This window comes from Notothenia rossii (genome assembly GCF_949606895.1).
Source record: "Notothenia rossii genome assembly, chromosome: 2".
In the NCBI taxonomy this organism is placed as follows: domain Eukaryota; kingdom Metazoa; phylum Chordata; class Actinopteri; order Perciformes; family Nototheniidae; genus Notothenia; species Notothenia rossii.
The window spans coordinates 70,016,206-70,032,359 of NC_136904.1; the positions used below are offsets into that span (position 1 = coordinate 70,016,206).

The 16,154-nt window shown below is 39.3% G+C and overlaps 1 protein-coding gene across 4 annotated transcripts in view; it reads left to right on the top strand.

The window, feature by feature from the left end:
* The first annotated feature begins 76 nt into the window (after nucleotides 1-76).
* Nucleotides 77-16,154, top strand: part of map3k19 (mitogen-activated protein kinase kinase kinase 19) — a 34,464-nt gene continuing 18,386 nt past the window's right edge. For 2 of the 4 annotated variants that reach the window (XM_079663904.1, XM_079663903.1), the window contains exons 1-4: nucleotides 86-214; nucleotides 1,071-1,279; nucleotides 4,139-4,333; nucleotides 13,417-13,577. In XM_079663904.1, coding sequence (XP_079520030.1) covers nucleotides 1,094-1,279; nucleotides 4,139-4,333; nucleotides 13,417-13,577 — 542 coding nt within the window. In that variant the 5' untranslated portion in view covers nucleotides 86-214; nucleotides 1,071-1,093. Of the gene's footprint in view, nucleotides 215-1,070; nucleotides 1,280-4,138; nucleotides 4,334-13,416; nucleotides 13,578-16,154 lie in introns of those variants that run through there. The other 2 variants (XM_079663905.1, XM_079663908.1) reach the window with 2 other exon arrangements.

The following is a 16,154-nucleotide window of genomic DNA, read 5'->3' on the forward strand; positions in this document are numbered from 1 at the left end:
GGCTTTTAAACCCGCCTGTCTGCCTGACCATCTCCAAGGCAACCAAGTGTAAACGTAGAGCAGGAGGTGTGCAGGGGGAGAAAATAAGGGAGAGCAGACACTGGAGCAGAGGGTCTGTTCTAAAGGATCAAAGGGTCGGACAAGAAGTATGGCTGCAGTATCTCATCAATGGATATAAAGAAAAGGGCAAAAAGCATAACATGACATCACCACAGTGAGTAAAGAACAGTTCATTCCAAAATGATATAGCAATGCATAGTTGTTAGTCTTATCAAAGCTGAGGAAAAAATATGAAATGCCTTCCAAGTTCCTGAAAACTGCGAATATTTTACTGAGTGTATTGCTTTTATTGTTCTTACATACAAAATATGTCAGCCATATTTGACAGTTGCCCTGCTAGTGTTGTCAAACATTAAACCAGTAGTCACACACACACACACACACACACACACACACACACACACACACACACACAGACAGACAGACAGACAGACAGACAGACAGACAGACAGACAGACAGACAGACAGACAGACAGACAGACAGACAGACAGACAGACAGACAGACAGACAGACAGACAGACAGACAGACAGACAGACAGACAGACAGACAGACAGACAGACAGACAGACACACACACAGACACACACACAGAGAAACATGGACTCCTTCCTGAAATCACTGATGATGATGATGATGATGATGATGATGATGATGATGATGATGATGATGATGATGATGATGATGATGATGATGATGATGAGATGCTCTTTAAAATAGTATGCATATTATGGCGATTCACCACCAGCAGCAAAATAAAAGTGAGGGAATAATTCCGATCACGCCCACTGTGCTACCTCCACTGGGACTCTTGGATCATTAGCGACTTGCATCACAGCGCTAATATCACACACACACAGACACTGGGCTGAAAGAAAACCTTCCCATGAATCGGTGCTGTGTGTGCAATTACTTACTTCCAGACTCTTTTGTCTTCTCATTTGTCTTTTTCCATAACAACAAGAAAAAGGTAAAGTCGTGTCTGAACTCTGTCTGGCTGTGCTTCACACAGATCTGACTGATAATCTGTGAACTATGCAGGAAAGCAAGAAGAGAAACAGCTTCAAGAAGATGCTGCGAAAAGAGCAGGAAGAGGAAATTGAAGAGGTCCCAATAATGAGCCATGAGGAAGAGGAGGAACTGGGGGTCTCCGACACTGAAGATGAGGAAGAACAAGGAACATTTCCGCTTATCACTGCCTGTCGTATAGGAATAACTCAGGTAAGCAATGTAAAAGTGTGAATGTGAGATTCTATTGTTGTGTAATCATGTTTTACCTTCGGTTACCTAGCTGTGGTAGTCAGTCCATTGATGCATGGAAAATTACAAATTGGTCATACAGGTTGTGTTTTTCCTATCAATAACAACAACATGTGTTCATGTGCTTACGTAACTCCTCTGCTCCCTCTCATGGGAGGCATGTTCAAAACAAGCACATGACTTACTGTATACTGGTAACCCAGGGGAGACACTCTCCTCTGTGATCCCCTGTGACGTGAGATGAGTCACACTGAATTAAAGATTAATTATTGAGAATTTAGCCATTTAAGACTATTCTTTTTTTATCAATTAAGATCAAATCCATGGTTTTAAACATCCAAAACGTACATTTAGGTATCTAATTACTACATTTCGTCTATTTTTGTTTGTAGATTTCTCTTTAATTCACCACAAGTTAGCATTAAATACATAATGCAATTAAAATACATAAATACATTTTCATTCTGAAAACTTGTAATACAAAAAGTAAAATTCCTAATGTAAGTAATAAACTGCCAAAGTTGAGTGTTATATCTGTTAGTTTTAAACCTAATCGCCTGTAGACTACATCTACTAATATTAACAATTTTTTTATTTCGCTTATACTATAACTTGAAAGAAATATTTATACTTATTCCTTGTAATAATTATCAATAATCAAACAAATTACAAGGAATCGGTTTAAATATAAACAGAAGGTTTGTAAATAAAATACATGGAATGGAGAAAATAACCATGAGAACGAGAAATCAAGTGCATCATTTTAATGGTTGATGGAAAATGTTCCAACTGATTAACCTGTTAAGCACTGAGCCTTTTTTTCAGGTTTCAGGCTTGAAAATGACAAATGATTATATATTCACTAAATTAATAATCTTTTTTCTCAAAGTAATGATAAACCTGTGAGCTGGATGTAGAAAAGTCAGAATCAATATAGATTTTTTTATTTTAAAATAAATTCAGATTGAACATAGTAAAAAAATGTAGATGATTGTGTCCTTCCAAAAAAAAAATATTACTTATAATGAAAACCACCCTTGAATGATGGGATGGTAGAAAAAAAGCTTTAGGAATCCAAACTATGACATATAATAAAATAAACCCTGTATCAAGATTGATGCAAAACAAGTTAAATCTGACCTTTTTAGAGAGGTTTAGCAACAAAAAAAACACCTCTGGGGCCATTTGGGTGTATTTGCCATATCTCTGGGACCCGTCGGTCTATTTTGCTGATTGACACCTCTTTTGAACCGTTAGAACCAATAGAATCGAGGGGAAGTTCCTAAATCCACCTACACATTACCATTGGTGAATGAGAGTGATGCGCAGCCAGAATGCCCAAAACCGTAAGCTGGGTTACAGCTCTCATACACTCTATATCAGCAGTTCCCAACCTGTGGGCCACCAAATAATTGTTGTTATTTTATTATTATTTATTTATTTTGTATGTTATTTTATTTTTATTTTTTTTGTACAGGCTAAAGACACAAACATGGACATACTAATAACATATATGAGATTACATTCCCATCTCAAACAAAACAAAAACAGAAGAAATAAAGATACAGACAGTAGGATCACTTCAACAATGTCACAAACAAAAAAATAGGATGACAACCAAAACAAACCAAAAACACAACAAGCATATTTATTGTTCCTTTAATCCCACTCTTCGTTAGAGCTAATTATTTCTCATGGCGTGTTCAGCCACCCCATGATTTTTTGTGGCAATAATTTTTTCCAAAATAAATTGTAATTTTAAGCTACTCTTTTAACACCTTAAATTAAGATTACTCCCTGATTGACTTTTAATAATATGTATTTTAGCCAGAAGAATAGTTGTATTTATTAACTGTGTGCGGTCTTCATCTAAAAGCCCAAATAAAATATGAATGGATGTAAATGTAAATTCAATATTTGCCGCCAAATAATTTGCAAAACATTATGATTTGTCTGGAAGCATTTTCATTATTAAGATTTGTTTTTATTTTAACCTCTTTTCCTTTCTCTTTCTCGATCCTCGCAACGGTCATTCGGTCCTCGACAGCGGTCTGTACTACTGGATTTACAATGTTTCACATGATCTGAATTGACCAATCAGAACTGTATTTAGCCTCCGTATTGTTTATGGTTGAATGTGGGCCGCACATTTTCTTTTATTCTTAAGTGCACCCAGTTGAAAAAGGTTGGGAACCGCTGCTCTATATGAAAACTCAGTTTATTGACATAAATATGATGATGGATTATCAGTAATCATTTCAAAGTGACACAGAGACATTGGATTAATCTTCAGCAGCGTTTATATGTTTGTAACGCCCTTGAACACAACTTTTGATCAGAAAACAACAACGGCAAGACATATTTTCCGTTTTGGCTCGGTAAAGTGAAGTTGCGTGTTGTCTTTGCTGGCTTTCGCTGCCGCGAGTTTTGTCGCACAGTGATGATGCTTATACCATTGGAATCTGTGGAATCTCAGCTTTCATATGATATCTAGTGTGTGCAGATCCGATGAAGTATAAAATATTTATACCGTGAGTTATGTGCTAAGTGTGTTAGCACTCTTTCGCTTAATGCTAATTCAGAGGCTCGGCGTTAGACTTATGTTTTGTTTCGGTAAAAATGGTTCATATTGTCAGGTAGCTGAGTTTCTTCCCGTTAAGTGGGTATGACACATTCATAGTTTGTTAAATGTTAAGAAGCCCTCAGACGGTGTTTCTTGCAAGATGTTGCGGGAGCCCCCGCCCCCGGGTTTAACAGGTTAAGGTCTACTCATTGTGGGTGTGTGTTGCGTGTTGTTTTACCTGCTGCTGGTGTTTACAGGTGGTGCAGCGGCTGCTGAGGGGGGGGGGCGATCTGACCCTGTGTGACCACAGCCAGCAGACAGCGCTCCATATCAGCTCCCCCGAGCTCCAGGGGAAAGTGCTGTGGTGGATGTCGAGGCCTCATCTGTCCCCCCAGGCCCAGCTGCTGCAGGCTGCCTGGCAGGGAGACCTGCACTCCTTACAGCTCCTGCTGGTAAGACACACACACATATAGAGTGAGTAGGAGAGGTAATAGTATATGTCATAACAAGTCATGGTTAAGTATATAACATTAGCATATAGTCTAGTATGACAAATACATGAAAAATGTTATAGAATGGTATGTCATTTAAAATATTATTTAAAAAATACACAGTATAGTATTTCATAAAACCTAATTAAAAAAAGTATAATTTGTCATCCACAAAATCAATTAAAATGCATAGTATAATATATCATGAAGGAATCATAAACAAGTCATAGTGCAGTAAGTCATAAAAAAGGTCACAGTATTTTATTTCACGTGTCATAAATATGTATAAGCCTCTGAAGAATGTTTTTTTAGGGGATATCATCTATATTTTTGAACTAAAATAATATCAACACCTTTTTTCAAGTTGATTAAAAAGAAAATGTGTTTCTAAGTTATATTAAGCTCAGAACAAGTGTTTAACTTGTTCTGCAGGTTCTGCAGGTGCTTTCATTCAAACAATGAGAGTAATATAAATAGCCGCCTATACGTGAACAATGGAAGACTGTACGTTTCTATAAGTGGTCACAAACTGTATTTACATCAATGGCACACAGATTTATTGTTAGTATTTAAACTAAAATGGACTGAAATGAAAAGAAAGGCAAATAGTTTTGTTTATGTTTATGAGTTGTTTTTTGAATTATTTAATTATTCATACTTCCAGAAAACTTTGCGATCCTTTTGGGACGAATTAAGCTATTTTAAAAAAGTTTTTTAAGTAAAGTATAGCTATAAATAAGTCTGCAAGGCATTAAAGATAACATGTCTATGTATATTTATGTGTGCTATGTTTCCCCATTTATGATTGGCATTACAGGCCGTAATTCATACTGGTCCTCTCACACACATACATTCTCCTTTTACATACATATAATTTCACTCTTACACACATACATTCTCCTTTTACATTAATACATTTTCACTCACACACATATATATTTAGTTTACACTCACACATTCATATATTTTGCTCTCATATTATCATATTTCAATGCACACATTCATACATTGTCACTCACATATTTATACATTTTTCACTCACACATATACATTTTGCTCTCATATTCACATATTTTAACGTTCATATTTATACATGTTGCTCTCATGCACATTCATTCAATGTTTACATTTAATATCATGAATAATATATGAATGTATGAAGACAATATATGTATGCAAGAGAAGAATGTATGTATGTGTGGGACAGCGACGTGCAGTCAGGGGAGGAAGAGCCTCACCTGTCATACTCCAATGAAACGGAAAAACAACTAAAGAAAAACTAAATAGTAATAATAATAAAATGTCTCCACTGATCTATGATGTAAGTGTGATTTCTGTATGATTCCAATCGCTTTTTAAAGTCAAAATCAGCCAATTTGCCGAGCTCCGCTACAACTACGGGTAGCGATGAGAAGTGAGGCAGGGACGAGCTCTGCCTCTCGTAAGCCCACAGTAACTTATCGAAAGCCTAAAGTGCCACTATTCGCCCGTTTAAAACGCACGTTTTACACGCGTTCTTGACGCGTAAAAAACGCTCGTTTTTTTATATGATAATGAGCCACACCTTCTGTTTTGCATAGCCAGTACATTTAAAGTGCATGCAACCAATCAGTGAAGAGTTAAACCAGACTAAAGCAATCTGTTGATGAAAAGTTCCTGTAACCTACCCCATTGTGAGATTTAGATAGATAGATAGAAAGAATAAAGAATAATCACAATAATTAAATCTAAATTAAACATGTACAGTAAATAATATAAAGTATAAACATATCTACATTCACAATTTCATTATTGTTATTCATACTTTCTGTTATGTAGTTTATTAATGTTCCCGTGCTTTCAGTTTCCATCCAGTAATATAATCACAATGCTATTTTGAGGGTGTGTTCAAAACAATCTATTTAATGCAACTTGCTGTACGTACTGCTAAACCTACTATTGGGGAATCTGATGTATGTTGTAATGTTTGTGCAGGCAATTGTATTTTTTATATATATATCTTATATTGTTTGATTTATTGATTATATTCAAAGGAAAATTAATACTTGGTCCCCTGAATCTGGAATAATATACAATTTACAGCAAAGCCTAAAAATGTCAGGAACTTTTCATCTACAGATTGCTTTGGTCTGGCTTTACTCTTCACTGATTGGTTACAGACACTTTAAACATAGTGGCTATGGAAATCAGAAGGAGGGGCTCATTATCATATTAAAAAATGCGCGTTTCTAGACGCGTCAAGAACGCGCGTTTTACGCACGTTTTACGCGCGTTTTAAACTGGCGAATGGTGGCACTTTAGGCTTTCCATAGTAACTTGCTGAAGCACGGGCACTAATTTAGCGCGGGCACTTATTTTGTGAGCGCGCTCAAGCCTGTAACGGCCCGTCCACACACAGGCATGAAAAAAATCTTGAAAAATCTTGATGTTGGGCGTGTCTGAAGCTTTGCGATTTCACGTGCCCAAGGCGACCAACAACCAATCAGGAATCTCCCAGGAATCTCCCGCCCTCCCCCGGCATACAAAGCAAAAAAAAGCCCGCTTATACTTATTATATTATATATTATATTATATATATTATATATATTATTATATATTATTATTATATTATTATTATATTAATATATATATATTATATATATTATATGTTATGCTACATTACTAGCTGTATATTCAATGTTAAAACGAAGTAAACTGGATATAAACTCCCCAAACAGGTGAAAACCTACCAGTTTCACCAACTGTCTCTGCCACCTCCCTCCATGCCTGGTTCCTCCGGTTTAGGTCCCGGTAGGTGAACAGAGAGCAGTCGTAAAGGACCGGGACATTTCCTACAGCAATTATTAATTTATCCTCCATTTTTTGACATATGGAAAAGACCTGCGGTATCTGCAGACACGCGGTTTGATTGGCTAGCGCTTGTAATGGCGGGATTTGCAGAAAATTTGATTGGCTGATGCCAGCTTTGAAAGCATCGGGAGCATCAAAAGTTGAACATTGCTCAACTTTTGATGCTCACGATGCTTGCAAAGCCATGCTCCGCTCCCCACAATGCAGTTCGGCGAAGATTAAAAATCTTCTACGTCACCCCGTTCAAGTGAATGGGCGAAGCTTTGAAAGATTTTTTTCATGCCTGTGTGTGGAAGGGCCGTTACTGTATGGGCTCAGAACAGTCTCATAATACACACATCACATGCACACAGAAGGATTCACACTTGTATTTCATGATCCGCAAAAGGATTCACACTTGTATTTCCGGATCCACACTTGTGTTTTTCAATGCACACACAAATGTGTTCCGTTTCATATACATGTAAATAAAATCCAAACACAGAAAAAAGTTTTACATATGTATTTTCGATCCACACATATTTGTTTTCCGTTTAAAACCGCTGTACCTACAAACACAAACCGCTTTATATACGCTGTGTATTCGTGTGTGGGTTTTTTGAGACTCCCCTGATGGTCACACGATTCGTACTTGTAATTTCTCTCATCTATAGCCAATAAGATGTCTCCTCCAGTCTAAGCCAATCACATGAGCGCGCCCCCATGAGGGTATGGGTTATGGCTAGAAAGGATCCGTCTTTTGTAAAACTCTCGCGAGAGTTTAGCTGAATGTCACATGGCTGAATGTTTACGTTTGGCCGGCAGCCTTTCAGTTCGTTAACATCAGTGGGCCACAGCAACTGATGATGAGATGCTAAACTATCTATTAATTATGTCAATTACAGGGAGTGTGGTTGTTGAAATAGGGTGTTAGCGGTCTTGCTGGTGTTCAAAGAAGAATGACAACACTGTAGATCACCAACACTATGGTTTATTTTTTATTCACAGGCAAGTCAACGTTGTCGCAGTAAAAGTCCCAAGATAGCTCCTGGTGCAATAAAATGTTCCCTTGCAGTGTTTTACTATTATGTCTGATGTTTCTCTATTAATATTGCTGCTGCATTAATGTGTATGTTGCATCATGTTACTGCTGTAGATGTGTTTCCGAGCCGCTCCGATTACAACGAGAGTTAGAACGAGAACGTGACGTCATATTTACATTAGACGGATCCTTTCTAGCCATAACCGAGGGTATGATTTCTTGCGTTCATGACACTCAGGGCCGGCCCGTAGCAATGGCGTTATAGATGTTCGCCTAGGGCGCCAGATCTGGGGAGGCGCTGCGCTGGTAGAAAAACATTTCTGACCGGTACCGGCGCTGTTGTTATTAGAATCTGGTGCTAGCTGCTCTAACGGATATTAGAAGAAGACGTTTCTACAATAATGTGGAGAGTCCTCTCCAGTCAGACTGAGAGGCTGATAACTACAGCTCAGTGAGGTAAAGGACTCTGAGTGTTTAGATAGTTAACTTTAGTCTAAGTTATCTCAGTGGGTCTCAAACGGTTTGGTCACAATTTATGTAAACAAATATTTCCAAGGCACTCCTTTATAATTATTGGGATAAAACAGGTTTGAAATCAATTCAATGTATACTATAGGACAGTAAACCAAAAATATTGTTTTCAACTGGAGAGATTAAAAAAAATGCATGAATAAATAAATGTTAATAGGTCAAATAAGATATGAATGAACAACAAAAATAAAATAAGTTACATTTATTTGTTATTGGCTATGGTAGGTTATTGGTTATGTTCACATACTTATTTGATTAATAAAATGTAAACCAATCTTTTTCATATGGGTGTTTAGAGTTGTACCCCCTAGATCTAGTAGTAATTCTGCTTAAAGTGCACCAGATTGAAGCATTTTACTTTAAAGGTCACATGTCATGGCCATTTCCACTGATCATAATTCCATTGTTGAGGTATACTAAAATAGAAAAATACTGTGCAATTTTCCAAACTCACATTGGTTTCGCATACAGCATCTCTGTAAAATATGTGTATTCAGCAGTATTCACTTTCTCCACTAAACGGCTCACTGCAGCTCCTCCCTTCCCCCCCCCCGTAAGCACGTACCCGGAAAAATCAAATGGATGATGACGTCATGATGGCGTTTCACCAACGAGGCGTTTTGGGGAGGTATTTTCTGTTTTAGAGTTTTACTCGCTACAGGGTGTACTTTGAGGGTTTTGACTCTGCACACCGTTTACATGCAGAAAAACCTTCATAACACACAAGGGGACGGGTAATAACCGGAAAAGCATGACATGTGACCTTTAAAATGTTACAAAAATCTTCCCGGGGGGGCATACCTCCGGACCCCCCTAGAGGATGTGACGTCCACCCCCCATTCTATTGTGTATTCCTTGGATACTCTATTGATCTTTATCTTTTCTATTGTACGATTCTCTGGCTGGGGCGCCAACTCAAATCTCGCCTCGGGCTGTAAATTGTCTAGAGCCGGCCCTGATGACACTTCATATACGCATTTTGCGCAGTCCGGTCAGCTTGCTAAACAGAGGGCGGAGCATCAGGTGATCATGCAGAGCTGCGTGTCTCCGTCAGACCCAGCAGCTGATCTGATCTCTCTCTCGCGTCCGGTTATACTTCACTCGCGTTTATGTCCATATCAATCAGATCCAGCTCTCCTGATCGGCCTTTATAGAGAGCACCGATCAAACTATTTAGAGTGAATATCGGCCAATAATGACTGGCGGGGCTCCCCCCGTTGACAGTTCACTGTCTAGCACTGGCTTCGTAATGCACTGATCGATTCGGCTAAGCTAACCTGTAGCTGCTCTCTCCACACTCACAACAACTTCATACAGACATAAATAAAGCAGCTGTATACATACAGGAACCACACATTTAAAACGGTTTTGCATGCCGTTTTTGTGTACACACAAGCATTCATCAATGGTTCGGAAAGTGGCGCTGTACCTTAATAATATAAAGGCTTGTATTTGCGTGCATTTCTTGTTCGAAGACTGAGAGTGGAGGTGTCCTGAGATTAGCACCTGTAGGCAGGCTCCATGGACCTGTCAGCTCCGGACTGCGCAAAATGCGTACATGAAGCGCTACGTCATGAACGCAAGAAATCTACCCTCGTGGGGGCGCGCTGATATGATTGGCTTAGAATTGAGGAGACATCTGATTTGCTATAGATAGAAAAAATTACAAGTACGAATCGGCTGACCGTCAGGGGAGTCTAAAAAAAAACTCACACGAATGCACAGCGATCCGTGCACAGAAAGCGGTTTGTGTTTGCAGGTTCAGAGGTTTTTAAACGGAAAACAAATATGTGAGGATCAAAAATACACATTTAAAACTTTTTTCTGTATTTGGATTTTATTTACATGTATATGAAACGGAACACATTTGTGTGTGCATTGAAAAACACAATTATGGATCCGGAAATACAAGTGTGAATCCTTTTGTGGATCATGAAATACAAGTGTGAATCCTTCTGTGTGCATGTGTGTATTATGAGACTGTTCTAAGCCCATATTACTGTGGGGTGAGGTGAGGCACAGATGAGCTCTGCCTCACCTCAGAATGTGTCACCCCACAGAAACTGTCTGGAAAGCGGGCCCTAAGCGCATGCCTGTTACCATCTCACTGTAGGTCACCAATGTAATGTTTGTAGATCCCTTTATTAAATGTTTCCTCGCCATCCATAGTCTCTAAATAACTTATTTAACATATATATGATATTTAGGCTCGCTGGTCTCATCATATAACGGCAATGAAAAAAGCAGCAGGAGAGGCAGCCATAACCTCTGCCGCACTGAAGGGGGCGCACGTGAGCCCACAGGTTCATGTTGCTACTGTTATTCTACGCAGAGACGGTAGACACAAACAATAAACTAGACTTTTGAAACTACAGGAAGATAAGGAGGACTTTTACAAAAAACTAATATAGATTGTTGTCCAGAAGGATAGCATGGACTTAATCTGCAAGTCAAGGTAAGACCACAGTTGTAATGAAAAATGGGATCTTACTAAGAAAGAACAATCCAATATTTAGATTTTGGGTATCCTTTTGTTGAACGGTCTGTTTAAAATGAATCGAAGCATCAGACTAAAAAAGCTTTTGAAAATAACCAAATATTTTTCAAAATATAATATTTGTAAATCTGATTCTGAAAGAGTCAGTGCCTCACCAGCCATGAACCTCACCGCACGTCACTGGTGTGAGAGAAAATATATTGAAAACGGAAGGAGTATAGTTGAAACGGAAGGCATGTCATTATCATGCTGTGATTGGTTCAGAAGGTCGAGCGGGGCGGGCTCATGTTCAAAACTTCGGATTCAAATCAACATGATGGAGGGAGATGAACGGGTGTATCTTCGGACCATTTGTTTTTCTTTATTAAAAAAGTAAACTGAAGAGCGTCTGAGAGGCGTTTTTGCTTTTTATTTTTTACCTTACTAAAGAGAACTAAAGAGTTCTCATGAACTAAGTTCTCATGAACCTTTGTGGGAAAAGAATTGCGGTGTGAATGCGCCTATTGAAATCAGGAGAGCAGAAAGCCTACACATCTTCCGGCGCAGACTGAAAACTCATCTCTTTCGACTCCACTCTGAGCGATAGCATTACTAACAAAGAATTGCTAACAAAGCACTTATATACTAATAAAGGACTGGCTTATCTAAAGCAGTTGAGTAGCACTTGAAATGGTTTGGCTCTATGAAACCTGATGTACTTATATGATTCTGTTTTCTTCAAGTTTGTATCTTCTTGGTCGAATGCACTTAAGTCGCTTTAGATAAAAGCGTCAGCTAAATGCAATGTAATGGAGGTTGGGGTCCAAAAAAGATTACCTCTGTCTTGCTCTCGATGAGGTTAAGGACATTTTTGCTCAGCCAGGATTTTATCTCTATCAAGCAGTCCATGCTGTAGTGAGTGTTTGACATTTGCTTTGAGAGGCAGATAGATCTGTACATCGTCGGAATATTGTGTTTCGTGAGAATTGAACCTAGGGGCAGTACGCACAGTAAAAAGAGGATGGGGCCCAGGATAGAGCCTTGGGGAACCCACAGGTAAGAGGGGCTTTAGCAGAGGAGAAAGCACCTAGCTGCACTGAGAAGCTACGATCTGTCAGGTAGGACATGAACCATGCAAGGGCAGAGCCTGTGATGCCTGAGGACTGTTCAAGCCGCGACAACAGGATGCTATGGTCCACAGTGTCGAAGGCAGCTGTCAGGTCTAACAGCACCAGGACAGCTGGGCTACCTAAGTCCGCGGCTAGGAGCAGATCATTAACAACTCTTAAAAGGGCTGTTTCAGTACTGTGCATGGGTTTGAAGCCAGACTGAAACTTTTCATGAATGCCATGCGTGGTTAAGAACGACTGCAGCTGGACATAGACTACTCGCTCCAGGGCTTTGATAAAAAAGGTAGCTGGGAGATGGGCCTAAAATCTGCGAGACTGGAGGGGTCGAGATTTTTCTTTTTAAGTAGTGGCTGCACGACTGCATGTTTGAAGGCAGCTGGGACGCATCCTAAGCTAAGAGAGGTGTTTATTAGTAATAAAATGCTTGCTCTAACTGATTCGAAAACATCTCTGAGAAGGCGAGAGGGAATGCTGTTTGAGGTGCAGTATGTCGGCCGCAGGTGCTTGACACCATCCACGAGATAAATTAGGGATACAGGCTCAAAGTGGTCGAGGACAGCATGGCACAGAGAAGGAGCAGGCTCTGAGGTAGCACTAGTGTGGGCTAGCCTAAGCGCAGATACTTTTTCGATAAAAAATGTAAGAAACTTATCACAGAGTAGTCGATGGCACAATTGAGGATACATCACAGGGATTAGTTATAGAGTTAAGGACATTAAAAAGGACCTGAGGTTTATAGCTGTTTTTGGAGATTAACAGAGAAATGTGCTCTGTTTTGGCTGCTTTGACTGCCGCCTGGTAGTCGGAAAGGCAAGCACGAAGGATTTCTAAGGAGACATGGAGTTTATCCTTCCTCCATTTTCTCTCAGCACGCCTGCAAGCGCGTCTGAGAGCACGAGTACAGTCATTGAGCCACTGCTCTGAGATAACTTTTGTGCGTCTAAGCGTAAAAGGAGTAACACTCACTTCAGCACTTGCCAAACGAGGTGCTGATGTCCATTTAATATTAACGTTTGTGTGTGTCTTCATGTCCTAGGCTCAGACAGACAGTGTGGATGTGAATGTTCCGAACAGTGACGGTATGACGGCGGTGATGCTCGCTGTCAGGGACATTGACCTGTTTGAAGACCTTGCTACACGGTTGACATGGGAACACCGACCTGTGGAAGTGGTCAAGGAACTGCTGAGACTCTCGCCGTAAGGAAACACACATTCATGCATGCATTCAAAAGGCTAGATCAGTGCTTGAATTGGAATAAAAAAGGTGCCAGTACTCTAAATCAGCAACAAGTATTTGGCACAAAGTCATAGTATATCCTATAATGCTGGTGGGTTTGTCTCTTTACTGTATATTTTAGAAAGGCTCACTGTACTTAAACAAAATGACTCAGGGTGCATCTGAGATTAGAGGGGGTGCAGTGGTAAAGTGCTATTTTTATGAGTGGGGAGTGGACCTGACACCCTCTAGTCTAGGGGGGTCCGGGGGCATGCTCCCCCGGGAACATATTTTTTTAAATATTGAAGTTAGATGCATCAATCTGGTGCACTTTGAGAGCAAAATGAAGAGATATATGGATACCTCTCAACATCCATAACGAAACAACTGTAAACAGATTTACTTTTTCTTTATGGATATAAAGGAAAGTAAAGCTTGACTCCTACTGGCTGGTTAAATGACTCCTCGTCCCTGAGGCCACTACCAGTTTTTTGTGCCATTTTGCTGGATTTACTTGTCAATAGCGTTGCTGCACAAAGTGATAGCCCTCTAGTTTAAATCTACTACCCCAAAAGAAACATATGGAGATGGCTTACTATTTAAAAAAAATTGCAAATCTATTTGGGAACAGTGGGGCCGGGCCTCAAATCCTATAGGGGGGTCCGGGGGCATGCTCCCCCGGTAAGATTTTTTTTTAAATGTTGGACTTAAATGCATCAATCTGGTGCATTTTGAGGGGGAAATAAAGAGACTACACCCGTATGAAACAAAAATGTATACATTTAAATAATCATAAAATCATAAGTACATGGCCATAACCAATAACATACAATATCCAATAAGAAAAAACATTTAAACTTGTTTATTTATTTATTTTTGGTTCATTTATAGTTGTCAGTGTGTCTGGGCTCCTGAATCAGCCTCTCCTGTCTCCCTCCTCTCCCCCCTGCTCCTCTTTGAGGTAACAGCAAAGACTAGTTTTAGCTCTCAATAAGTTTATCTTACCTTTTTTCACCTAGTTAACATTTTGTTTGTATTATTCATGCATATTTTACTAATCACTACCCCCTCAAATGGAAATATGTGTTTACATAAATGGTGACCGAACCGTTTGAGACCCACTGAGATAACTTAAACTAAGTTAACTATCTAAACACTCAGAGAGTAATTTACCTCACCAGAGCTGTAGTTATCAGCCCCTCAGTCTGACAGCAAAGGACTCTCCCTCCATCTTGTTGTTGAAACAGCTCCTTATATCCGTTAGCCTCGCTAGCTAGCACCAGATGCTAACAACAATACACGTAACCGGTGCGCGTGCTTTCTCGCTCGCTCGCGCCACACATACACCAACACACACCCTCCCGAGCTTGAATGACACACAGAGACCAATCGAGGGCATTAGTATGATCTTTATGAAAGTGGCAATGTCGGCAGGCCACGTCATGTAGACAGCCAGTCACCCTCTGTGAGGCAGAGTCAGACCCACATTTGCGCTGTGTTGCGTTCACAAGATATACGTATAAAAAAAATCCTCAGGCAACCCAGTCTCATGGCATTTCGTGTTCACCAACACGATTTTTAATCTATTGATTCGTGTTCACCAACACGATTTTCCCCTTTTTTTCGTGTTGCACAGCACGATTTTAAAAGCAATGTATTTCTACTGGTAATGTGTTTCGTGCCTGCAGCACGTCTTTTTCTACGGTCGGGTCGTGGAAGACCGGAAGCTGTGTGGTTCATAAAAACATGTTCTTACCCAATATCAAGCCACAATTATTGCTTTTATTTTAAATCGTATAATTTCGGACTTTTGTTTCCGTCTGTGAGGAAAATAAATGGGGCTCAGAGCCTCAGAACACTGAAATCTGTATTTTTTAAATCTTTTTTTCTTCTAATTTGTTATTCTTTTCAAAATAACACACTGTTATTTACTCACCAATAACACACAATTATCCTTGCTTTTATTTATTGGTTTAATTCCATAATCTCGGGCTTTTTTGGCGTCTTTCAGGAACTGAATTTCAAAATAAAAATAACCGGAAACAGACGTAGGCATTTCGAGCGATTACCCAAGATCCTCAGCTATGGTTTAAGCTCGCTGATTGGATGGTTTAGCCGCAATGCATGCTGGGATTTGGTGTTTATATGATATGAAATCCGGAAAACATTTTAAAATAATAAAATAATACTTAATTCCGAGTGTTCTTGCTTTTCTCTTTGAAAGTCATCACATAATGGCATTGTAATACACGGTTCGGCTGCATTACATATTACAGATCTGCCGTAGGTCTTTATTTATAGAGCCCTGATGAGAAGACCTTTGGAAAAACTGGAAGAAATGCCGCCGAAACTGAATACTTAACGTGGATCATAAATATATCAACAATTAAACACCATCTTCAATTTCTCTTCACACAATACGTCTCCTTGCAGTATCAACCTTAATTCGGCTGACTTTTATATTTGATCTAATTTGTAGATAGGTTATATTTACACCATAACGGTTGTTAGAAATTAAAATCAATGTTTTAATGGAGAAATGTAGTTTAAACATGCCG